Source organism: Halichoerus grypus, chromosome 9 (genome assembly GCF_964656455.1).
Source record: "Halichoerus grypus chromosome 9, mHalGry1.hap1.1, whole genome shotgun sequence".
NCBI classification, from domain to species: domain Eukaryota; kingdom Metazoa; phylum Chordata; class Mammalia; order Carnivora; family Phocidae; genus Halichoerus; species Halichoerus grypus.
The window spans coordinates 41,276,275-41,303,860 of record NC_135720.1 but is presented as its reverse complement, the minus strand read 5'-3'; the positions used below and the strand labels follow the sequence as shown (position 1 = coordinate 41,303,860).

Genomic DNA, 27,586 nt, shown 5'->3' with positions numbered 1-27,586 from the left:
AAAGAGTTCTACTGGCATCTAGTGGGTGGAGACCAGGGATGCTGCTAAAAATCCTACAAGGCACAGAACCAGACCCTCTGGCAACAAGCAATTACCCAGCCCAAAATATTAAGAGTACGGAGGTTGAGAAATCCTAATCTATAGTGGGGGGGGCGGGGGGGGGAATCAGTAATTGCCTGAGGCTGGGAATAGAGAGCAGTCGATTGCAAGGGACAAAGGGAACTTTTGTGGGGTCATAAAAATGTTATATATTTGATTATGGTGGTGCTTATGTGTGCGCAGACATGTCAAAATTCAAACTCTTCTTAAAATGGATGTATTCTGTTGATATAAAAAATTGATTATACATACATATATGTGTGCGTAAATGTGGGGTATAATTGAAAGTGACAGTGAATAAAAGCTTCTAAGCATATTAGTGCCTCTAAAATATGAGCAATTATAGTTCCTAATTTGGTATAAAGTCTATATAAGAACTCAATAAACTTTAATTAAAAGTATGGGCATGTATAAATTGATTCACATGAAAAGAACCCTAGTCACAATTTTATAATAAAGTGTTTTAAAGTATAAATTTTTAAAATCCTCATTGTTATATCTTCTTATGAGGTTCTGGCTCCTTTCTCTGTGCAATCCAGTCTCCTGTAATGAAATAAATATTCACTTCTTAGGGTTAAATGAGAAAACAGTTGATCTATTTCACCAGGAAGAATCCAGGTTTATATTCTACACACTGAACACAATTTCTTTCTTAACTCACATTTTTTATTCAATTGTTTTTATATACTTCTTACCCTACAGTATTATTTTTAGAGAAAGTACCATATCATAGTTTAGTTTCAGTGTATTAATTATACATCTAGTTATGAAGTTACCATGTTCATCTACTGTTTTGTTTTCCCAAGAGCGGTTTGGTGTGTCTAGTAAGTATATGCTCTTCTTCTCTTTGCTCCTTCAGACCACTATGATTTACAGACAATGCAAAGTTGGAAGAGAAAGTAAAAAATCTTTTTTAAACTCATTCCTTAATTGAGGAAAATGGAAAAAAAAAGCGGGGGACATCAAGTTTCATGTTCACCAATTATAGTTCATATCTAAACTGAAATTCTTTGTTATGGTGAGCACTATAATCTTTTCATACTTGAGGATACTGTATAATTTTTTTCTCAAAAGATTATTACATAGAAATGCTATATTGATTATAAGATTACTATGGACAATATAAAAGGAACCTCAGTTTCAAAGGGAGGAAAAAATATAAGCTCAATATAAGTGCAGAGAAAACCTACTATTTACACGGAAAACTTTTAGTACTTCTTTCCTAAATGCAATTGTGAATGCCCACTTTACACAGATTATCATAACAGATTCTGCAAAAGAAACAAAATAAATGGAAGATTTCATAAACTAACTAGCAACAGATTCCTAGGTTTAATTTAGATAGTCACCTTTGTCTTATCCTGAACCTTAATTGTGTAATAGTTCCTTTCCATTTGTATTTCTGCTTGTCCTCTTCCATGTAGTTTAACACAGTCACTTCAGTTTACTTTTATTATAATAAACAAGGGAAGACTCTGGAGCAGTCTCTGAGAAGCAACTGAAAATATGCCCAAATTCTGTATATTAGTTCTCTGTACATCTCTAAATTTGGGAGTATCTAAATTCATTACACATTTTCATTTTATTTGAACTGCATGGGCTCTTAACACATGACATCTATATTTTACACAGTTATTCCTCACTGTGGAATTATATCACTTTTCCTTTTTTAAAATATGTGACAATCGGGGCGCCTGGGTGGCTCAGTCGTTAAGTACCTGCCTTCGGCTTGGGTCATGATCCCGGGGTCCTGGGATCAAGCCCCGCATCGGGCTCCCTGCTCTGCGGGAAGCCTGCTTCTCCCTCTCCCACTCCCCCTGCTTGTGTTCCCTCTCTCGCTGTGTCTCTCTGTCAAATAAATAAAATCTTTAAAAATAATAATAATAAAATAAAATTAAATATGTGATAATCATTTACTATAAAAGAAATGAGTCACATTTCAAGAAACGAGGAATTCGTTTTCCCTTATCATCTGCACTTAAACTAACAGGTGATCTGTTTTCCCTGGTTGCTATAGATATGTATGTTTCCAGCATCAAGTAGTAAGTACATGAAAATAACAAGTTTTATTATTCAAAAGTAAATACTTACTCTGATTTATAAGCTAAGTATCTCAACAGCTGCATCTCAAGATTTCCTACATTGAAAAGAAACCATAATCTCATACTCCCAGTCCCCTCAGTTACCAGAATGATGTCAAATAAAAGTCATTTACCTTTACCTGCAGAAAATAAATCTTAATTGCAAGGTTAGAAACAATAAGAAAAAAGAATAAAATGTCTGATTTGAAATAAAGGCCTAAATAACTAGTTGATAAAAGAGAGAATTCATCACTAAAAATATTTATAGACTGACTATATGTACAAGACATAGTTCAAAAGCTTTTAAAATCAGAACAAACAATATCCATCATTATGTTGTACTCTATTTTATGTAATGCCTTACTATTTTCAAAGTACTCTTACATAGTTTTCCTATGGCATTCTGTTCTCAGTTGACTGGAGAAGGAATGGTTATCCTAAATCTTACATAATCTATCAGACTAACAATGAAATAATCTGGTCTACTCAACTTGTTAGTTGGGTAACTTTCCTTCTTTTATTAAAATGTAGTTGCTGTTACAGTTCATTTCATTCTCCCTTTTTTTCCTCTTGAAAAGTTTACTTCTACATATTACGTAGGTAGTATTCCAATTTTGATCTATACTATTAGGATTACATAATGGATTGTTATCCCATTTGTAAATTTAAAAAGACAAAAATAATTCATCAAGGACATGGGCATGGACTTAATGTCTGAAAAGACAAAAATTATCAAAGTGTCAGCAAGAAGTAGCATCAGTGAATAAAGAATTAAACCCAGTACGGACACAAAATTTATTAAACAAAATCAATATAGATTAATGAGAATGGTCTTGTTAAAATAAGAACATTGTTCCAATGACAAAATTACAGTATTTGTAGTTGAAAAGGCTAAATTGTAATATCTTTTAATGCAAACGATTTAAAATACCAGCATGTCTTGAGAGCTAGGATAAAATATGCAGGCATTAAGAATGTAACTACAAAACCCATCAACTTTATTTCTCATTCACTGCACAATGCCTAACTCCAGAGACAGAGACTATAGTACTCTTGTTCTTCAGTTCCAGCTCTAATTTAGAAACTTTCTCTATTAATATTTGTTTCTTTCTATTGAACAAAATACATCGCAAAGATTATTTTATAAATAGTAGTCTGCAATTACAAAATGTTCAAAATAAATTTATATATGATACCTATCAAAAAGCCTTCTCTACCCCCAAACATATTATTAAACATTGCCAATGGTTTGCATTTTTGTTTATGCTTTTATAAAGAACCAAATCTATGCAAATAATATAGATTTAATACAGTGGCTTAGATTCAAGTTTCTCACCTAGGAATGGTCCTAACATACATTTGATCAGTACGTGGAACCTAATTTCAACATATATTTTATACTGAATTCATTCAGAGCTGAAAATGTACAAACTAAAAAGTAAATTTTAATTAGAATTCACTTCAATTTTATATGATGTCCTCCCTCCTTTTCTTATTAATTTGAAGAGAGAAAAACTACTTCATGTTGGGGGGGGGGGATACTACAGTGAGATAGTTATATCTCACATATTATGAACTTTAAAAATGACCTGTTTTCTCATATAGGAATAATGTCATCTAAGAATATCCAATTAAAAATATCTGAGCAATCAGACTATAAAGATTTTAACATTATGTGGTGCATTCCATTAAAGGGAATGATTATCACCAAGGAACTTACTCTTTTATATAGTATTTGAAAGAGAATGTTTTGCCAGGCAGAAAATCAATTTCCTATCAGATAAGTAAAAATGCAGCAGAGGAAGCAGTAAAGTTAAGATACTGAAACTACAAAAGATTAAATTTGAAGTAATCACAGAATAAAGGCTGTACATTTTTTTGGTTATTTTTTTCAATTGTGGAAAAAATGAGATGTAATGCTAACAGTGTATACCTTTTATGTGCTATAAAAACATAAGGTACCACTTTGTAAATTATAAAATAACTATAATAAAGGTGTCTACTTCATGAATGACATATACAGAAGTCTAGCTCAAGGGGCTTTCTAACTGCAAAGCTATTGATGCTCTAAAAAAATGAGTGAGATAGGGGCGCCTGGGTGGCTCAGTCATTAAGCGTCTGCCTTCAGCTCAGGTCATGATCCCGGGGTCCTGGGATTGAGCCCCGCATCGGGCTCCCTGCTCGGTGGGAAGCTTGCTTCTCCCTGTCCCATTCCCCTTGCTTGTGTTCCCTCTCTTGCTGTGTCTCTCTCTGTCAAATAAATAAAATCTTAAAAAAAAAATGAGTGAGATAAGAGATCATTCTAGGTTTGAGTAAAAACTTCTCAATTTACATATTAACCTGAAAGGAATTCCCAACGTCCACTGACAAAGATTTGGAAGATAGTGTTTGATGACAGGAAAAATAGAAAAGAAATTCAATGTTAATTCATCCATTAATTCAATAGACATTTATTGTTGTCTACTACCTAAGGCAGGCAACATTTTTGTCTCATGGAAGTTACACTCTAGGGCAGCTGATAGTGAACAAATACATAAACTCATAGTAAGGTACAGTGCTAATAGTGGAATCCACAGATAGCAAGCCAGAAGGGAAGAAGTATGTGTTAGATAAGGTGGAGATAAATTCTCTGAAGAAGTAACATTCAGATTCAGCATAAAAGGTTAAGAAGGAACTACCTGTGTAAAGAGGAGGAGGTAGTACTCCAGGAAAAGGAAACATCAAGAGCAAAGGCCCAGAGGCGTAAACTTAATGTATGTATGTATGTATGTATGAAAGAAGTTCCCCAATCATATATCCCATAAGGAATTTATATCTAGAATATATAAAGAACTCTTACAACTCAATAATAAAAAGACAAATAATTTAAAAAATAGGCAAAGGATGTGAACAGTCATTTCTCTAAGAAAGATATATAACATGAAGAGATGCTCAACATTATTAGTCATCAGGGACATGCAAATCAAAACCACAATGAAACTGCACTTCACACCCACTAGGACGGCCAGATCACAACACATGATGATGATGATGATGATGTGGAGAAATGAGAATCTCATAATACTGTTGGTGAAAAGGTAAAATGGCGCAGCTGCTTTAGAAAATAGTGAGCCAGTTCCTCAAACTATTAAACATAGAATTACCATATAACTCAGCAATTCTACTTCTAGGTATATATTCTAGAGAAATAAAAACATATATTCACGCAGAAATTTGCACATGAATGTTTACCGCAGCATTATTTCTAATAGCTAAAAGGTGGAAACAATCCAAGTGTCCATCAGCAGATATAAATATATAAACAAACTGTGGTATTTGCACATAATGGACTGTTATTTAATTATAAAAAGGAATGAAGTACTAATCCATACTACAACGTGAACGAACCTTAGAGACGAACCTTGAAAACATTATGCTAAGGAAAAATGTCAGTCATGAAATACCACATACTACACTATTCCATTCATATGAAAAGTCCAAACTAGAGAAATCTCCAGAGACAGAAAGTAGATTAGTGGTTGCTTAGGGCTGGGTGAGAGAAGTGGGGGAAGAGGGAATACTGGTGGTGAAAACGAGGTGGTGAGATGTTCTAAAGTTGTTTGTGGTGATGGTTGTACATATCTATTAATATACTAAAAAATCACTGAATTGCATGCTTTAAATGGGTGAATTATATAGTACATTAATTACATTTCAATAAAGCTGTTTTTAACAAAACAAAACAAGACCCACAGGGTTATGCAGAGTATGTAGGTCAATTACTATAGAGAGAAAGGCCATGAGATGAAGTCAAGGGCAAGGGAGAGAGAAGAATGGGAAAGTGACACATTTGTTTATACAGCTGGCTCCCATTAGCTGTTACTGTTTACTTATTAGAAAGCCCAAAGGAGGTAAACTCTTTCTTGTTTTGTTTCGTTTTTTGTTTTTTAAGGAAGGGCCTTTGGAAGGATATATGGGTAAAGAGTGACATGGTGGACTTGCAAGGAACATGCAGAAGTTCACTTGCATTAGGAGTCACTAATATATTTGAGGTTTTCAATGAGTAGCCATCTGAATTTCTAAGCTCAAAGAAAAACAATGCCACGTGGCCCTGCTGCCAGTGGCCCTGGGAGTCAGTGCTGTGCTTTTACTGCTCGGATGGCCCTGTCAGGAGTACGAGAAACATACAAGCCATGACACAAAAAACTCACTCTCTACTTTGAAGATACCAGCCCCAGCTGAGTGAATACAGATCCAAATGGTCTCCTGATAAAGACAGGCATTCCACCGTAATAAGGTATATAGAGTACAGATGTAATCTAGATTGCTGATTATTTTATAATTCAGCCTGAATAAACATTATAAAAGTAATTTAAAAATAAATTGAATATAGGATGCTAGAAAGGAAGGAACAGCAAATTTCTCACCTTCAGATATCTCTCTAATGCTTCCAATAACCAGAGCATGCTATTTAATCCCTCGCGCCATTTTTATTTCTCAGTATGAAAGTACTGGATTTCTGTTCCTCTTTAGGGAAGGAAGTCCCATCCTGGACACACCAACATGGAATGGAGTAGAGCAGACTGGCCGATCAGGGGTATAACAATAACTCCTGGGAGATCTAAGTTTAGCTTAGGAAGACAAAGCAATCTGTTTTGTTTTGTTTATCCCATGATCTGTTTCATATAGAAAAGACATTATGAGTCAATCTCCAGTAGTTCACTTTAACAGCTCCTGAACACACTAACCCGTACTGGCTTTTAACCACAGCACGACTCTCCTTTCTCCCACTCCCCTTTCCTTTTTCTCTGCTGCACAGGTAAGTAATAGTAAGTTACTGCACTCACAACCTTCTTCCAATTTATCTAAACTCTAGGGTAACAGAAAGGTAATATTCCAAGTTATTTCTACCACATGGAAGAGAATTTTTTCATGTGTGTAAGATTATTTATATATCACACACCTGTGATACATACACACGTGCGCATGTACATATATACCTGCACATGCTTATATATGTATACACATAATGTACATATATACGTACACAAATAGATAATACTAATCACTAGCTTTTAAAGGGCTTTTACATTTTAGTATGGTGACCCTAAAATGGTGCACAAAGAAAAATAACTGAACCAGATGATGTCTCAAGATTCTTATTTACAGATGAAGATAAATTATTTAATAGCTAACACTAATGCCAATGAGCTAACAAGAGGCAATTTAACAGATGAGAGATGCTAACTGTAGCAAGGAGGATAAATGTAGAAGCTGGGAGACAAATAGAGGATGTCACCATGTGCGCACAACCAAAGTTGATTTTTTTCCCCCCACAACAATGAAATTATATCCCAAAATTTTGCAGCACAAATGACAACTAAAATAACACCTATCAGAATCAATGAGGGCGCCTGGGTGGCTCAGTTGGTTAAGCGACTGCCTTCAGCTCAGGTCATGATCCTGGAGTCCCTGGATCGAGTCCCGCATCGGGCTCCCTGCTCGGCAGGGAGCCTGCTTCTCCCTATGACCCTCACCCCTCTCATGTGCTCTCTCTCTCTCATTCTCTCTGTCTCAAATAAATAAATAAAATTAAAAAAAAAAAAAAAAGAATCAATGAATCATTATTTTCAAATAAAAAAAGCAAAATGGAACGTATAAGAACTCCTGCCTTCAAAATAGCTATGTTTTAAAGTATTATAAGCTTAAAGACAGTATATTTAAAATTGTACAATGTTTAGTTTATTGAACTGTATTTAACCAGAAACATACTTTCAATTTAGCTTTATAGGTGTTAGAAATTCATTGGCTCCATTTTTCTCACTGAGTTCACAGAGATGTCTCTGTGATGTACATTCTGGATTATCCACTGGTGCCTGGATCATTCTCTCCTGCTTAACAAAACTAGAACCACTATTATTAGGAGGAAGTATTAGGTACTGCTATTAAATTGAGAATAATGTCTTAGTCAAACACTTGTGTTTTAGGGACAAAGAGAAAGACAACAGAAGTTGTTGTCCACTATGGTGGGGAAATGTGGAATTAAAGAGGTTTGAAATGGTACTAAAGTAAAACAGCATTGACAGGAATGAAGCCACAAATGTACTGGGCCTTGTTAGCGATGGGAAGCCATTGGAGGGTTTCAATTAAGGAATAGCGGGATGCAATGAACATTTCAACAGCATTACTCTGGTTGCTGTGTTGAGAACACACTGACTACTTGGCAGATTACTGCAATAATAGAGGTGAGACAGGAGGGCTGTCATGCAAGAAAGGGATTTCAGATAAGCAGAGTCAAGAGCATTTGCTGACAGATTAGATGTGGGTATGAAGACAAAGAGAAGTCAAAGAATGCCTTCAGGTTTATTGCCTAAAGAACTGGAAGCAAAAGTTGCCATTTCTGAAATGAGTAACAAAACCAAAGGAATAGATTTTGAGGAAGTATGAGAAGTTTATGTCAGACTTGTTAGATGTGGTGTGCTTATTAACCCTCTAGCAAAGGTGTCAAAAGTAGGCAGTTAGATATGAATGCAGAGTTGAGGGGAGAGACGGAGGTTAGAGATATAAATCTGACAGCCATCAGCATACTGGACAGGATTTTAGTCATGAGATGAGATGTTCCCCATGACTAAGTACAGCTAGAAAAACAGGTGACTTAAGAACTGAGCCCTGGGGCACTCCAAAGCTTGGAGGTTAGAGGGAAGTGAAAGATCAAAGGAGACAAAAGAACTTGCCAGAAACACAGGATGAAAATCCCATCATGCATTTTCTAGAAGCCAAGTGAAGAAAGTGTTTCAAAAGAAAGGGAGGGAGTGAACATGTTAAATAATAATGTTAAATCTAGTAGGATGAGGACTGATCTACACAGTAGATCTAATCACAGTGTAATGGTAGGGGTGAAAGCCTCTTTAGCTTTGTGGGTTCAGGAGAAAATGGAAGGAGTTACTGGAATACCAAGATTAGACAACTCCTTCAAAGAATTTTGCAAGAAAAAAAGGACAGAAATTTAAAAGTGGGTTCAAAAGAAGATATTTTAAATATGGAAGAATTAACAGCATGTTTGTCGGTTCACAAAGAGCCACAATGGAGACCCATCCACAACTCCCCCCAAAAACAGCAATAAAGGAAAAAGGGAGAACTGTTAGAAGCATTATCTTTGAGAAGAAGATGGAATGTAGCAGCCAGCCTTTCTCAGTAACATTGGCAGTTTATTCATAGTAACAAAAATCCAAAATTAGAATAGATTCAGCTAAGTGAGTTGGTGTTTATCAGGAGCACATGAAAGATTTTTTTCTGTTTCTATCTCCTCAGTAACCTAGAAAACAAAATTACATCATCAGATAGGATGGACAGGGATGGAGTGAAGGTTTGATGAGAGAAGATTTTAAAATGATCATCTAGGAGAATACGGACCTGGGGACACCATGTATGACTGCCCGGCAGTATGATGGGCCCACTTACAGTTAATAACCATTCTGCAGTTATCTTCTGGCTAGACAGAGATGCTATTATTACTCCCTTTTCTAAATCACTCACAAGAGTAGAGCAGGAATAAAATTATATTCCTCTGTAAACCAATTCCTAGGAATTGGTAGCTTTTCTTTTCAGGAAGTGTCCATTTAACCTTATTTTTCTAATTTCTGTCTGCCTTGTTCTGTTTAAAAAATAAGGCACATTTTTTTAATCGAACTATTTTGAAGAACCAAATAATCAAATATGACAGTCACATAATAAAACTGATAATGAATGAATTTGTTGTTCAAAAAATTAATATTAATTTCCAAGTGAAACTCAGCAAAGACAACAATGCTTTATTATAACAAGGAAAGGATCAGGAAAAGGGCTGGGGTACCAAGAATGAATCATGTCTTAATATATCATTTCATCTCCAATGCCTAGTGAAGCACCTGATAATTAGCACTTGAGAAAAACGTTAAATAAAGGAATGAGGGGGCAAATAAATGATGAAACCTACAACAACAATGACAAAATATAAAGGCATTAAGAAGAATGAAAGTAGGAACAGGAAAGCATGAGAGTAACAGATTGAGAAAGGCTTGGGTTCACTGAAAGATGTGAGTCAGTGGGGTAAAGTGTTCAAAATGGTATTCTCTCAAGAGTTTTTTCTTGAAAAATACTTCCTATCACTCACACATCTCTGAAAGCAATAGATTAGGTTGCACAAGAGGAAAACAAAGGCAAAATTTTTAGTGCATTATAAAGACAAATATTAACTTTAGGGGCAACTGGGTGGCTCAGTCGGTTAAGTGTCTACCTTTGGTTCAGGTCATGATCCTGGGGTCCTGGGATTGAGCCCCACATTGGGAATCCCTGCTCAGCAGGGGGTCTACTTCTCCCTCTCCTTCTGCCCCTTCCCCTGCTCATGCTCTCTCTCTCTTTTTTTTTTTTTCATGCTCTCTCTCTTGCGCTCTCTCTCACTTAAACAAATAAAATCTTAAAAATCTTAAAAAAAAAAAACTTAAAAAGCTCCCTTTCTCTTTCCCTAACCCCTAAGTAGATCGAAATAAAAAAACAAAGCACAATTTTTGTTTCTATGCAACTGTGAGAAATATAATGTATATCTCAAACACTGGATAGAAATAAAAACAATACATATCAATTGATGGCTTCTTATAATTGTTTCAAAGCAAGTAAATGTAGGAAAAAGTGAAAGATACATGAAGTCTCACACAAACATTTTCTCAACAATCACTCCATAAAATCTTAACCTATGTTAAATGAATCTTATACCTATTTTTTTCCAGTACAACTTCAATAGTATTAAAGAAGATCACACTGATAAAAGATTTAACTTCTCAAATTAGTGAGTAGTTTGATCATATATCTTCATATTTCATCTTAGAATTCTCTAATCTAAGAACGGTTTGAATTTTCATTGCTCTCACAATAAAGTCTTGAGCTACACTGGTCTTACGGCTGACCTTGGCATACCAGTTGTCTTACTTCTGGTCTCTCTTGCCCTCACATACCAAATCTCAGACATCCTGAACTACTCACAGTTCTCTGAATATAATTTGCTCCTTTCAAGCCTCTCTGCTGTTTTCCTTTGTCAAAAATGCTCTTATATTACCCAAAAACACATATTTCGTGCCTTGCTTTAAACTTTGATTTTCTTTGGAAGGGTGTCCTGCATATATGCTATGCTAGCAGGCTACACATTTGACTAGTTCCTATCACACTGCACTACCATACAATTATCTAATTACTTGTATGTAGTCTCCAAAAGTTCATGAACTCGTCTGAACTTTTATTATATTTATATAATTTACATTATATTTATATTTCAAATCTTGAGGACCCAGAACTTATGTATGGCATGCAGATACTAAAAAATATTACTCTGCTGAATAACGTCCTATGTATCTAGAATTCATCAAAAATCATAACTCCTTTTTTTAAAACAAAAAGGTTCTGATAAGAATTATTCAATATCATACAAATAATTTAGTAAGAAATTTACAAAGAAATAGGCATAAATGTATCTATATACACAAGCTGAATAAAAAATAGTATTAATCTCCCATAATACTACTTTATCTTTTTTCAAATTATAACCACAAAAGCACTAAAATAACATGGCAGTTGATGGTAAATATCTTACCTTGTTTTAGATCAGCATTTCTTGTAACTTCTGAAAGATAGCAGTTAGGTAAAGGATATGATGAAAACATTGGCCAAGGATATGGATCATCACCCTAATAAAGAAGACAAATGACTTCAGGAAGTAATATAAAATATTGAATTTTAAGACTTTCTGAAATACTAATTTAAACTGGCTTTTGTTCATAGATACTAGAGTTGTAACCTAACTAACCAAAACCTATTTAACAATTACAATTCAATACTCCAAAGGATAATAACTAAAATGAAATGTAATAGAAATGACATTACACAAGCCCTGAAGACAAATATATGGTAACTTGTTCTAGCAACTAGGACTGATAATGGTAGCCTTACTATTTTTTTTTCCATGAAAGAGAAATTATAGTCTTCAAAAGAAACCTGTATTTCCTATATTGAAATAGGAAACAAATTCAAAAAACCAAACTGTTTATCTTGTATTGTCAATCATTTCTATCTCATCTTTCCCAGACTGACAAAGCAAAAATGTACTTTAAAAAAAAAAAAAAAAAAGCCCTTCAAGGAAAAGCCAATGTCTATGAATATTGATGAAAGTACTCAATATTGCTAATTAAATACAAAAAAATATCTTCATCTAATAAAAATTAGGTATCATGAAAAACAAAGACATTGAAAGTAAACATCATAGACACAGAAAAATGGCAACTTTTTAATGAAACTATAGCCTACTCTGCAACACAAACTAGCACTTATGACCCCTCTGTCACAAAGAATGCTATTTTCATTTTAAAGTGTTTATTTGTATCCTACAGCTTTTCTATTGACAAATATTCCTCTTTACCCTACTCACCTTCTCCAATACCCTTGGGGGCAAAATACGTTCCATGGGACCACCAATAAAATTTATTCTAACAAGAACATGATTCCTCTCTACCGATAAGCCATCGATTATGAAATCCCTGAAAAATAAACATACCAATTTTGTTATCTTAATTGAATATGATTTAATTCCAGAACCAACAGTGGAATGTAAAGAAAAAAGAAAATTTTCTATAAAAAAGTCTGGAAAATGATTAACAATGTATCACTTAAAAAGGGCTAAATTCACTTTATCTTACAGCTTTTTTTGTCAGAAAGCAAAGAACTGATGGAGATATAATTGATATAATCAGATAAATATTATGAAATAATATTTTCTTGTCAAATGTTACTGCATTTAAAGAAATGGAATTAAGACCTACATTATTTCCACAATGACTTTTTCACATTTTTAGTAAAGGTTCCCTTAGGTTCTAGACTCAGCACCTTAAATTCAAAATCTAAATGTTGCTTTTGAGCAGGTTCCACACTTCCTGCAGCTGTTAATACCATCCTTCTATATCAAATCTAGAGAATCCAGTAATGTGCCTGGTCTTCTATATTCTTCTAAATCCCAGCTAGAATGGAAGCACAATTTTTTTTTAATTACTGAGATGAAAACAATACCAGATATTGAATGTGTATTCAATAAATGTCAGCCAAATTGAAGTAATGACAAGTGTAGTAGAAAAAAATCATCAAGATATTACCATAACCTCATTTTGCAATAAACAGAGCTTATGAATATGAATTAACATAATTAAGAGAATGGAGTAAAGAGTTACTACAAGGGACACGAAATCAAACATTTTGTTTAATGACTCATCTTACACATGCAGCCTGAATTTAAAGGTGATACAACTTCATGGAACTATCAATAAAATCAGGTCAAAAAAAAAAAAAAGCTAAATTAAACAAAAAACTCAGAAAGCAGTACTGTTCAAGCCTTCCCCACGAACATCTATCACAATCTTTCTAATGGTGACATTTATATTTTAATTGCTTTTTATTCTGTTATTCAAATCTGCTGAATTCAGATAGGGGAAAAACATGAAACTATACACACAAAATTACTGTCTTAACAGAGCATCTGTAAAGAAAACTATTGTTAATAATATTGTCTTAACAGTTTTGCTTTTGTTTTTACCTGTGGCTTTCAGAGGTCTCTAAGATATTTTCTTCTTGAGCATTTAGCAACGTTTCAGATACTTGATACTGAGCCTCTAGTAGGAGAAGAGTGTCTAGATCACAGCATACCACACTTAATAACCTATATAAACAGGAACAACAAAAACAGATTTTATAAAATATATTCTAAAAGTTTAGAAACTTTCTTGGTGTCTCAAAGTAATACCTACACATGGAAATACAAATTTTATGAGAAAGATCACAGTTACTTCAAATACATTTGTAATAATTTTGATTAGTAATAGACTTCAAAAGTTTTTCTCTTTGGAATATTATTTAAAGACCATTAGACCATTAGAATGGGCAATTTCTAATCCAGTTTTTCTAAAAAAATTATCTAAATCTAGGACTAGTAAGTTCTCACAACTAATTTAAAAATTATATAGGGAACATTAGCAAATCCATAAAAACTGCAAATTACCACCACTTTTTATCAACAATTAATTACATAAGGAATGACAGAATCATTTTGCTACCAATCCAGGAAATGTTCACTAGGTGAAATGTCAATGGCTGACTTTATAATAGTCAAATAAAGCTGAGAATACCAAAACACACTGATCTCTCTCTAAACATGCACGATTTCCACCTGTCTCTCAACATTGCTAAAAGAAAGATAAGTGGAAATCATGTGGATCTCATTGTGATACAAGAGGACGTACACCGCACAATCTATGAAATATTCTTGCCAAGAAAACTGAACCTGAAACTAACCAACAATTACTATACATTACACTATCAGTTTACAGGAAATACAAAAATCAGAGAAATATATTAAAAGATGACACAAGGAGGAAAGAGTCAACCAAATTAAGAATTTGGAAAATCCCACACATCATTATATATTATTTCTTCTGGGGAAAAAATATGAAAACCAGATAAGGTAACTTACAAATTAAAAGCAAATGTGAAGATTTTGTTCTGACTGTGATTCAAGCAAAAACTGTAAAGTGCATTTTTGAGTCACACAGGAAAATATGGGATAGGTACTAGAGGAGATCAAGAAAATGGTGTTAAGTTAGCTGTAACAATGACAAAGTGGTAATGCTTTTTTTTTTTTATAAACAGGTCTTATATGTTAGAGATACATACTGAACTGTTCATAGGTAAAGTGGCATATCTGGAATTTGCTTTAAGGTACTTAAGAAAAAATATGTATGGGAGTGAGAGCTAAAACAAGATTGGAAAATACTGATAATTGATAAAAACAAGGTACGTGAACTTTCATTATATTATTGCTCTTTCTACTTTTTATATGTTTAAAAATTCTATGATAAAAAAGTATATAAAAAAGATAATGTGAAGGTAACAGCAGGGGCTATGGTAGATTGAGTGGTTAGGGACAATTTCTCTGAAAGGCGGCATTTGAGGAATCAGCAGATCCAAGAAGAAACTAACCTTCTGATCACTCATTTCCTGATTTATCTTAGAGTTATAGTCAAACATGAGCATAAAGTCATACTTATAAGAACATTTATTGCTGAGTGGTCATAAGAGTAAATAAAAAATTTTAAGTGTCGACTCATAGAATGAAGTTCAAATGTTTGGAGTAGATTTTATAGTGGTATACTATGCAGAAATTAGAACAAAGCAGCTATATATGTTTAGATAAAGAATTATCTCCAAAGTATGTTAAGTGAAAAAGGAGAGGCACAAAGCATTGTATATAGCAGTAGCCTTTGAACAAAAATGGAAAAGCATTTGAATATACATAAATATATATTTGAGTCTTTTTTGTTTTGTTTTTGGGGTTATTTTAAAAAGATTTATTTATTTTGAGAGAGGGAAAGAGAGCATGTGCACACAAGCAGGGGGAAGGGCAAGGGGAGAGGGAGAGAGAGAGAATCTTAAGTGTGGAGCCTGATGTGTGGCTCGATCCCATGACCCTGAGATGGACCTGAGCCAAAATCAAGAGTCAGACGCTTAACTGACTGAGTCACCTAGGTGCCCCTAAATACATATATGTTAAATTTTATACAGAATCTCTCTCCAAGGACAAAACAACTGGTAAGAATTGTTAGCTTTGGGGATGGGGAGGAGATCTGAGTGACTGGAGAGGAACATACTCCTCACTGAATGTCTTTTATAGTTTTTGAATTTTGGTGCAATTACATGCTTTACCTATTCAATAGCATCCATAGAGAGAAAAAATGTTTGGCAGATGCCTTTAAGAGTCAAAAATGGCAAGAGGAGTTAAAATCGTGGAGTAGTAGGAAGACGTTATGCTTCCCTCATCCCTTGAACACAGCTAGATAATTATCAAATCATTCTGAACACCCAGGAAATTGATCTGAGGACTGAAAGAACAGACTGCACAACTAGAAGGAGAAAAGAGGCCACATTATGGAAGTAGGAGGTGTGGTGATGTGATTTGGGGAAGAAAAGAATTGTGGTTGCTGCAGAGAGGAGGGAGCCCTGATCACGGAGAGATGAGAGAGAGAAAAAAAAGAGAGAGGCTGAGAGAAAGCACACAGGGGATTACACAAAAACACTTCCTCAAAACACTGAGTGCAAAAATAAGAGGGGCTGATTAATCTAAAACTAATGATGTAATGTATGGGGATTAACATAACAATAAAAAATTTAAAAAAAAAAAAAAAGAGGGGCTGATTATCCCAAGTTTTTATAAACAGTGCAGCTTCTGAAGTCTTAGAAGTCCACACCACTGCCAGGATAAACCTGGGGGGCATAGCAGTGCTCTTGTAGAGAAGGAGGGCAGAGGCCCCGGAGCTGATGGCATGCTCTGAGGATCCCCTGGGTCATGATGGAAGAAAGTTCCCCTTCTTGGAGTGCATTTGGGAGAGGTGGCACTGTCTATCAGGAGACAAAACAGCCGCAGGTGATATTGAGCTGCCCTGGTCATTACCATATGAGCAGAGATGTCTGCTGAGGGCAGCTCATCTGGATGTGGGCTTTTTGCCACACTTTACCATAAACTCCAAACTCCTGCACTATCATGCAACTGCTTTTCTGGGACAAACTGGTACTAGCCACAGCTCGGTGAGACCCTCCCCCAGAGGATCAGTGCCAGGTCCCGAAAATTTGGAGTTTTAAAACCCAGCCGCAAGCCTCTGATAAAACACAAGAGCACTAGGCCATCGGTGGGCAGATGGCTTGGACACAGACAGGGTGAAGGCAGGAATCTCACGGAAGCCAGGGACACCAGAGGGGAGATTGTTTGTTCTTCTGTGAGGGCTTCCTGAACAGTGATGGGTGTGAACTCCTCTGTCCATGAACAAGAGCAGGCTGACACCATTTTCACCCCTCCTATCAGCACAGAAGGACTTTAGCAAGAGGCACAGTACACACAGTGGAGGCTTGAGCAGCTTACACCACACCCTGCCCCTGTGCTCTGCAAGTGCCTTTTTAATAAGGCAAGTGTGATAGAGAGCCAGAGCAGCAGCAGGGCCCTCCCCCAGAAGACCAGCATAAAGCCTTGCATGCACCAGGTCTACTGATCATAGAGCGCTGCAAAGCTTCAGCTCTAGTGAAATTAGGACCAGGAACAGCTTTCCTAACACACAAAAGACAGACATAGACAAAATGCCAAGATGGAGGAATTCATCCCAAAAGAAAGAACAAGAAGAGGTCATGGGCAGGGAGCTAATCAAAACAGATATAAGCAATATGCCTGAACCAGAATTTAAAACAACAATCATAAGGATACTAGCTGGACTTGAGGAAAGCACAGAAGAAACCAGACAGACCCTTACCACAAAGATAAAAGACCTAAAAACTAGTCAGGCTGAAATAAAAAATGCTATAACCAATATGCAACAGACTGCATGTAATGAACACAAGGATGGAAGAAGCAGAAGAATGAATAAGTGATATAGAAGATAGAATTATGGAAAATAATGAACCTGAAAAGAAGAGGTAAAGAAAAATATTGGATCACAAATACAGACTTAGGGAACTCAGTGGCTCCATAATGCATAATAACATACATATCATAGGAGCCCTAGAAGAACAAGAGAAGGAAAAAGGGGCAGAAGGTTTATTTGAGCAAATTATAGCTGAAAACTACCCTATCTGGGGAAAGAAACAGACATCCAAATCAAGGAGGCATAAACAACTCCAACCAAAATCAACAAAAGCCTGCCAACACCAAGATATATCGTAGCAAAATTGCAAAATACATAGATAAGGAAAGAATCCTGAAAGCAGCAAGGGAAAAGAAATCCCTAACCTACAAGGGAAGACAGAGCAGGTTACAGCAGATCACTCCACAGAAACCTGGCAAGCCAGAAGAAAGTGGCATGATATATTCAGTTTGCTGAATGGGAAAAATCTGCAGCAAAGAATATTTTATCCAGCAAGGCTGTCATTCAGAATTAAAGGAGAGACACAGTTTCCCAGACAAGCAAAAACTAAAGGAGCTCGTGAACACAAAACCAGCCCTGCAAGAAATATTGAAGGGAATTCTTTGAGAGGGAAAGAAAAACCGAAAGCAACAAAGGCCAGAAAGGAACAGAGAAAATCTCCAGAAACAATGACTTTACAGGCAATACAATGGCACTAAATGCATATCTATCAATAATTACTCTGAATGTAAATGTAATAAATGCTCCCATCAAAAGACACAGCATATCAGAATGGATTAAAAAAAAAACAAAAAAACAAGATCCATCTGCATGCTGCCTACAGGAGACTCATTTTAGAGCTAAAGACACCTCCAGATTGAAAGTGAGGGGATGGAGAACTATCTATCACACTAATGGACATCAAAAGAAAGTCAGAGTAGCCATAATTATATCAGACAAACTAGATTTTTAAACCAAAGACTGTAACAAGAGATGAAGAAGGGCACTATATCATAATAAAGGGGTCTATCAAACAAGAAGATCTAACAACTGTAACTATTTACAGCTCCCAACTTGGGAGCACCCAAATATATGAATCAATTAATAACAAACATAAAGAAACTCACAGATAATAATACAGTAATAGTAGGGGACTTTAACACCCCACTTGCAGTAATGGATAGATCATCTAAGCAGAAAATCAACAAGCAAACAACGGCTTTGAATGACACACTGGACCAGATGGACTTAATAGACATATTCACAACATTTCATCCTAAAGCAACAGAATACACATTTTTTTCCAGTGCACATGGAACATTCTCTAAAATAGATCACATACAGAGTCACAAATCAGGCCTTAACTAGAAAAAAAGATTGAGATCATATAATGCATCTTTTCTGAACACAAGGCTATAAAACTTGAAGTCAACCACAAGAAAAAATTTGGAAAAACCACAAATACATGGAGTTAAAGAACATCCTACCAAAGAATGAATGGATTAACCAGGAAATTAAAGAAGAAATAAAAAATACATGAAAATGAAAACACGATAGTCCAGAACCTTTGGGATACAGCAAAGGCAGACCTAAGAGGGAAGTATATATCAATATAGTTCTACCTCAAGAAGCAAGAGAGTCTCAAATACACAACCTAACATTACACCTAAAGGAGCTAGAAAAGGAACAGCAAATAAAGCCTAAAGCCAGCATAAGAAGGGAAATAATGAAGATTAGAACAGGAATAAACAATATAGAAACAAACAAAAAACAGAAGAGAACAATGAAATTAAGAGGTGGTTCTTCAAAAGAAATAATAAAATTGATAAACCTCTAGCCAGACTTATCAAAAAGAAAAGAAAAAAAAACCGAATAGATAAAATCACAAATGAAAGAGGAGAAATCACAACACCAAAGAAATACAATTATTAAGAGAATATTATGAAAAATTACATGTCAAGAAATTGGGCAATCTGGAAGAAATGGACAAATTCCTATAAACATACAAGTTACCAAAACTGAAACAGGAAGAGATAGAAAATTTGAACAGACCCATAACGAGCAAAGAAATTGAATCAGTAATAAAAAATCTACCAACAAACAAAAGTCCATGACCAGGTGGCTCCCCAGGGTAATTTTACCAGACATTTAAATAAGAGCTAACAATGGGGTAACTGGGTGGCTCAGTCAGTTGAGTGTCTGACTCTTGGTTTCAGCTCAGATCATGATCTCAGGGTCGTGAGATTGAGCCCCATGTTGGGCTTTACACTCAGTGGGGAGTCTGCTTGAAATTCTTTCTCTCCCTCTCCCTTTGCCCCTCCCGACTGTGGGTGCACACTCTCTCTAAAATAAATAAATCTTAAAAAAAAAAAAAGAAAGAAGAGTTAATATCTATTCTTCTCAAACTGTTCCAAAAAGTAGAAATGGAAGGAAAACTTCAAAACTCATTCTATGAGAACAGCATTACCTTGATTCCAAAATTAGATAAAGACCCCACTAAAAAGAATTATAGGCCAATATTCCTGATGAACATGGATGCAAAAATTCTCAACAAGATACTAGCAAATAGAATCTAACAGTACATTAAAAGGATTATTCACCACGACCAAGTGGGATTTATTCCTGGGCTGCAGTGGTGACTCAATATTTGCAAATCAATCAACATGATACACCACAGTAATAAAAGAACCATATGATCTTCTCAATAGATGCAGAAAAATCATCTGACAAGATACACAATTCATTCTTGGTAAAACACTCAACAAAGTCGGTTTAGAGGGAAAATACCTCAACATCATAAAAGCCACGTATGAAAGACCCACAGCTATTATTATCCTCAATGGGGAAAAACGGAGAGCTTTTCTTCTACTGTCAGGAAAAAGACAGGGATGTCCATTCTTACCACTGTTATTTAACATACTAGTGGAAGTCTTAGCCTCAGCAATCAGACAACAAAAAGAAATAAAAGGCATCCAAATCAGCAAGGAAGAAGTCAAACTTTCATTAATCACAACATGATACTCTATGTAGAAAACCCGAAAGACTCCACCAAAAAATTGCTAGAACAGATACATGAATTTAACGAAGTTGTAGGATATAAAATCAATGTACAGAAATCTGTTGCATTTCTATCCACCAATAATGAAGCAGAAAGAGAAATCAAGGAATTGATCCCATTTACAATTGCACCAAAAACCTAAGATACTTAGGCATGCACCTAACCAAAAAGGTAAAAGATCTGTACTCTGAAAACCATAGAACACTTATGAAAGAAATTGAAGAGGACACAAAGAAATAGAAAAACATTCTATGCTCATGGATTGGAAGAACAAATAGTTAAAATGTCTATACTACCCCCAATCAATCTACACATTTAATGCAATCTCTATCAAAATACAAAGAGCATTTTTCAGAGCTAGAACAATCCTAAAATTTGTATGGAACCACAAAAGATCCCAAATGGCCAAAGCAATCCTGAAAAAGAAAAACAAAGCTGGAGGCATCATAATTCCAGACTTCAAGCTATATTACAAAACTGTGGTCATCAATGGGCGCCTGGGTGGCTCAGTCGTTAAGTGTCTGCCTTCAGCTCAGGTCATGATCCCGGGGTCCTGGGATCGAGCCCCGCATCGGGCTCCCTGCTCAGCAGGAAGCCTGCTTCTCCCTCTCCCACTCCCCCTGCTTCTCCCTCCCCCACTCCCCCGGCTTGTGTTCCCTCTCTCGCTGTGTCTCTCTCTGTCAAATAAATAAAATCTTTAAAAAAAAAAAAAAGTGAATGTACTTAAAAAAAAAAAACTGTGGTCATCAAGACAGTATGTTACTGCACAAAATCAGACACATAGATCATTGGAACAGAATAGAGAACCCAGAAATGGACCCACAACTATATGATCAACTAATCTTCAACAAAGCAGGAAAGAATATCCAATGGAAAAGAGACAGTCTCTTCAACAAATGGTGTTGGGAAAACTGAAGAGCCATATGTCTTACACCATAGACAAATAAATTCAAAATGGATGAAAGACCTAAATGTGAAACAGGAAACCATCAAAATCCTAGAGGAGAATAGAGGAAGCAACTCTTTGACCTCAGCCATACCAACTTCTTTCTAAACATGTCTCCAGAGGCAAGGGAAACAAAAGCACAAATGAACTATTGGGGCTTCAGCAAGATAAAACGCTTCTGCACAGCAAAGGAAACAATCAACAAAACTAAAAGGCAGCCTACAGAATGGTACAAAATATTTGTAAATGATATATCTGATAAAGGGTTAGTATCCAAAATCTATAAAAACTTACTAAACTCAACACCCCAAAAACAAATAATCCAATTAAGAAATGGGCAGAAGACTTGAATAGACATTTTTCCAAAAAAGACATATAGATGGCCAACATGAAAAGATGATCAACATCACTTATCATCAGGGAAATACAAATCAAAACCACCATGAGCTACCACCTCACATGTGTCAGAATGGCTAAAATTGGCAACACAGAAAACAAAAGTTGGTGAAGATGTGGAGAAAGGGGAACCCTCTCACACTATTGGTGGGAATGCAAACTGGTGCAGCCACTCTGGAAAACAGTATGGAGGTTCCTCAAAAAGTTAAAAATAGAACTACCCTACAACCCAGCAATTGCACTACTAGGTATTTACCCAAAGGATACAAAAATACTGATTTGAAGGGGCACAGGCACCCTGATGTTTATAGCATTGTTATCAATAATAGTCAAATTACAGAAAGAGCCCAAATGTCTATCGACTGATGAATGGATAAAGAAGATGTGGTATACATACATAATGGAATATTACTCAGCCATCAAAAAGAATGAAATTTTGCCATTTGCAACAATGTGCATGGAGCTAGAGAGTATTATGTGCTGAGTGAAATACATCAGTCAGAGAAAGACAAATACTATATGATCTCACCCATATGTAGAATTTAAGAAACAAAACAGATGAACATAGAGTAAGGAGAAAAAAAGAGGGAAGCAAATCACAGACTCTTAACTACAGAGAACAAACTGAGGGTTGATGAGGGAAGGTGGGCAGGGGATGGGCCAAATTGATGATGGGTATTAAAGAGCACACTGGTTATGTTGAGTTATATGGGTGTTATATTTAAGTGACGAATCACTAAATTCTACTCCTGGAACCAATAATATACTATATGTTAACAAACCAGGTTTTAAATAAAAATTTGATTAAAAAAGAGTCAAAACTCATCTGGCAAAATAACCAAATGCATATAAAACTAAGGGAAAATCTGTCATCAATTTAGAGAAATGGTCCATACTTAGTTTATAAAAATAAAAAGTTTTTGTTAGGTAAAATGCAATGAATCCAAAAGACTCAGAGTTCTACTTTGAAGATTATAGTGTTAATTTGGCATTTCCCCTTTCTCATCCTAGAAATAACTTCAAGGATTGACAGGAGAAGAAAATAGTATAACATAAAAATTTTTAGCCACAAAGTGAGTTGAAGGCAGTCAAAGGCAGCAAAAATAGAACAAATACTGCTATGGGAGGGATAGAAATTGAGAAAAAAATGTCATGGCTGCCCATTACAGGCAAAACATAGCAAAATAACTCCTCCCCTCCCCCCCACCAAGAATAAATTCCTGAGTAAAAACAACAAATTTCTCAAAATTTAGGGATATGACATACATGGAAAACTTTATCCTCTGTTTCCAACAGTGGAAAAAGAATACATAAGACAGCAGCAGGAGTATCCCTGGTCCTACTATGTTTCTTAGTAGAAGGAGGAAGGTGGAACAAGGAGTCAGAAAAACCGGGGCACCTGGGTGGCTCAGTCGTTAAGCGTCTGCCTTCAGCTCAGGTCATGATCCCAGGGTCCTGGGATCGAGCCCCGCATCGGGCTCCCTACTCTGCAGGAAGCCTACTTCTCACTCTCCCACTCCCCCTGCTTGTGTTCCCTCTCTTGCTGTCTCTCTCTCTCTGTCAAATAAAATCTTAAAAAAAAAAAAAAAAAAAAAAAGGAGTCAGAAAAATCAATTATTAACTATTAGTTATAGAGATAATTATTAATAACAAAACCGACTACCTCCATAGTAAGATAGGTGGGGACAGCACAAAAAAGGGACACTCACACACCCAAAACTTAGGCCTATAGAAAAATTCCAGCTAACTGGAAATATGACCCTGCTTTTTCTTCAACATGAGCCTTCTACAAACAGCTAATAATGAAAAAATTCATATCTCTCCAAAAAGAAATATGAGATACATACAAAGGTGCTCCAAGAAAAAGGAGGATAGATATTGTTAGAAAAATAGGAAGGATCAACTGAATAATAAGGCTTTCAGTTATGAAGGTGTAGGGAAACCTAGTGACCTTTCTGCTTTCTCTAGGCTACTAATTAGTCAACAGGAAATGAAACTGACCCCCAATGTCCTCTGGTTTATGTTGGGAAGAAGGGGTCTATAGGATATAAATGTACCATGAGATGGTCCAAGGTGAACTGGAGCAACTCTGAGAGCAAATACATGCCAGATCGAATTCTCCTCATTAGAGAATGAGTAAATAGAAACTTTAACAAATGATGTAGAACTTTTAAGATCTTACAAGTACAAGGAATAATGTAAAGCTTAGCAAATTTGGCCCAGCAATAAAGTGAAAGAACAGCAGACTGTGACCAAGTACAGTTCATTCCAGGAAGAAAAGAATAGTTTAATATTAAAATATCTCCTGATGTAATTCATAACATCAATATGTAATAGAAAAGAACCATATAATCATCTGACCAGATGCTTAAAAGCTACTCAAGATTCAACATCCACGCTCTATTCCCTGCCCTCCAAGAAATTTTAAGTAAATTAAAGAAAGGTTACTTCTTTAATTTGATTTAAAAAACAAATTTATCTCCGTGCAAGAGCTAAAAGCATAAACAGGAAATGCATTCCCATTAAGGTCATGAGGAAAGCATAATTGCCTATTATTATTTAACGTTTTCTAGAAGTTTAAGCCAAATGCAAAGACAGATGAAAAAAAAAAAACAATCTGAAAGGAAGTAAGGTTCATTATTAGAAGACAATAAAACTGTTTATTTGGAAACCACTCCTCCACGACATAAAATTCAATTTACTTAATTCTAAGAAATACTGGTTGAATATCTACTAAGTCCCAATCACTGTTGGAAGTGCCCAGGATACATCACTGAACACAAAGGCACAAAAATCCCAGTCGTTATGGAATGCAAAATACTAGAGGAGGGGAAGACGAAAGAGTTAAACAAAACACAGCATGGATACAACTAAAGCAGGAAAGTGAATAGAGTTTTAACAAGGGGGTGATAGGGATGGATAACTGTAATTTTAAATAAGGTGGTTAGGAAAGACCTTACGGAGAAGGTGACACACTTCAGTAAAGACCTGTAAGAAATGAGGAAGCAAGCCATGGACCTATCAGAGTGAAAAGTGTTCCTGGCAGAACAAACAGTTTGAACAAAGGATCTAAGGTGAGAGCATTTCTGGCATGTTTGAAGAGGGAGGTGCCCAGTATAACTGAAGAGGAATAAACAAGGGAAAAGTATTAGGAGATGAGGTCAAAGTAATATTAGGGGTCCAGAACACATGGGACTCTCTAAGGCCATTGTAATAACTCCACATTTTTCTCTGATGACATGAGAAACCACTGGAGTATGGTTTTATCCTGAAAAGAGAAACCTTGTGAGTATAGAATTGACATGATCTGATTTGTTTTTAAATGGGATCACTCTGGCTGCTGTTTACAAAATAGGCTGAAATTAGGCAGGGACTGAAAGAGACACACCAATTTTAAAAAAGCTATAGCAATAAGCTTATAGCAATAAGATCAGATAGTGGCTTAAAAAGGGTTTTGTTAGTAAAGAATCTATTAATCAGAAGAATAGCTCTGTGGTGAACAGACTCTTGGAGTGGTCCCTACCCTCCTGGTACTCATGATTCCCTTAAGTGTAGGCAGGGGACCTTTGACTTGCCTCTAATCAGAGAATGTTAAAGGTGAGAGAACAGATATGATTATATGATTATATTACATAAGAGTTTGTGTCCTTCTTCCTGGAATCTCTCTCCTTTGATGGCTTTGAAGAAGTAAGCAGCCATGTTGGGGAAAAACACGTAGCAAGGGATTGCAATTGGTCTCTAGGAGTTGAGGGCAGCCTTCAACAGACAACCTGCAGAGGCCTCTAGCATCTAGGCAGCAAGAAAACAAGACCCTTGGTCCTAAGACCATTAGGAACTAAATTCCACCAACAATCTGTGTCAGTTTGAAAACAGAACCTTCCCTAATTGAGCTTCACATGAGACCACAGCCCCAGTTGACACCTTGATTGTAGCCTTACGAGACTATAGACAGAGGACCCAGCTAAAGGTGTACCTTGACAGAAACTGGGATAATAAATGTGTGTTGTTTCTGGGGCGCCTGTGTACTCTCAGTCATTAAGCGTCTGCCCTGATCCCAGGGTCCTGGGATAGAGCTCCACGTCGGGCTTTCTGCTCTCAGAAGCCTGCTTCTGCCTCTCCCACTCCCCCTGCTTGTGTTCCCTCTCTCGCTGTCTTCTTTGTCAAAATAAATAAAATCTTAAAAAAATAAAAATAAATAAATAAATGTGTGTTGTTTCAAGCCGCAAAGTTTCTGGTAATACATTATAGACAAATAGAAAAAAACTCCAAGACTTATATCTAAGCAACTAAAAGTATGGTGTGCCATTTGGCTGATATGGAGAAAGTAACTAGAAACAAGAGGAAAAAAATTATGTGTGTGTGTGTGTGTGTGTGTGTGTATGAGATATATGAATATGAGAATTATGAGGGTAACCAGTAACAAAATACAAAAAATAATCTACATATAACATACTAGTAGTAACATACCAGTAAGAACCAATTAAAACATTACCATGGAAAAAGAAATTGTGTTAACAATAGCAAAAATAATAACATAGAAGATACTAATAAGAAATGCATAGGTCCTATATGTAGAGAGCTAAAATATATCACTAAATAATGTAAAAAATTTCACTAAACATAGCACCTATCTGGATTAGAATATTAAATATTATAAAGATGTGTATTCAATTCAGTTATGAAGTTAGTTTAAATGTACATTATGCAATAATTTAAAATTTAAGCTTTTTATAAGAGTTCAACAAAATACCTCCACTAATAATCTAAAAGAAACATTTTTAAAAGAGAATGATGAAATGAATGAATAATTTGTATATACATTAAATCTCACAGACTATCAGATGTTTACTATGTTCTACATTTGGGAGAGGCACAACATATTTAGTCTCACAATTCTGTGAGGAATTTTGTCACTCTCTCCATTTACAGATGAGGAAATAGAAGCATAGAGAGGTTAAAAATTTTATCTAAGATTACTCTGGCAATGTGATTCAAGAGTCCATGTTCTTAACCATGACTGATACTGCCACATACTGTAGGACATACAGAGGAATATAATATTAGTCTACAAATATTAAATTCACAAAAGATACAGAAGACCTCTTTGGAAAAAAAACATTTTAATGAGAGTAACTAAAGAACACTTAAACTAAACAGAGATATATACCATGTTAACAGATTGGAAAACTCAGTATTAAAAGGTGACAGTTAACTCACTATTGATCTATAGATTCATTCCAATGATAATTAAAATCCCAGTGGGCTGGTCTATGTGACAAACTGAATGTAAAGCTTATATGGAGGGGCGCCTGGGTGGCTCAGTCAGTTAAGTGTCCAACTCTTGGTTTCAGCTCAGGTCATGATCTCAGAGTTATAAGATTGAGCCCTGCACTGGGCTCTGTGCTCAGGGCAGAGTCTGCTTGAGATTCCTTCCCTCCACCCCTGCCCCTCCCCCCACTTGCTCTTGCGCTCTCTCTCTCTAAAATAAATAAATAGAATCTTAAAAAAAATTATATGGAAAGAAAAAAAGTAAAAGTAGCCAAGATATTTTTTGAAAAAGAATAAATGGAAAGAA

General features: G+C 35.6%; 1 protein-coding gene across 6 annotated transcripts in view; it reads right to left on the bottom strand.

The window, feature by feature from the left end:
• TBC1D32 (TBC1 domain family member 32) overlaps window positions 1-27,586 on the bottom strand; it is a 201,245-nt gene that overhangs the window by 57,427 nt on the left and 116,232 nt on the right. For all 6 annotated transcript variants that reach the window (XM_078054793.1, XM_036118997.2, XM_078054794.1 and 3 more), the window contains 3 exons: window positions 13,768-13,890; window positions 12,613-12,721; window positions 11,782-11,875 (listed from right to left, as the gene is read on the bottom strand). In XM_078054793.1, coding sequence (XP_077910919.1) covers window positions 11,782-11,875; window positions 12,613-12,721; window positions 13,768-13,890 — 326 coding nt within the window. The remainder of the gene's footprint in view (window positions 1-11,781; window positions 11,876-12,612; window positions 12,722-13,767; window positions 13,891-27,586) is intronic.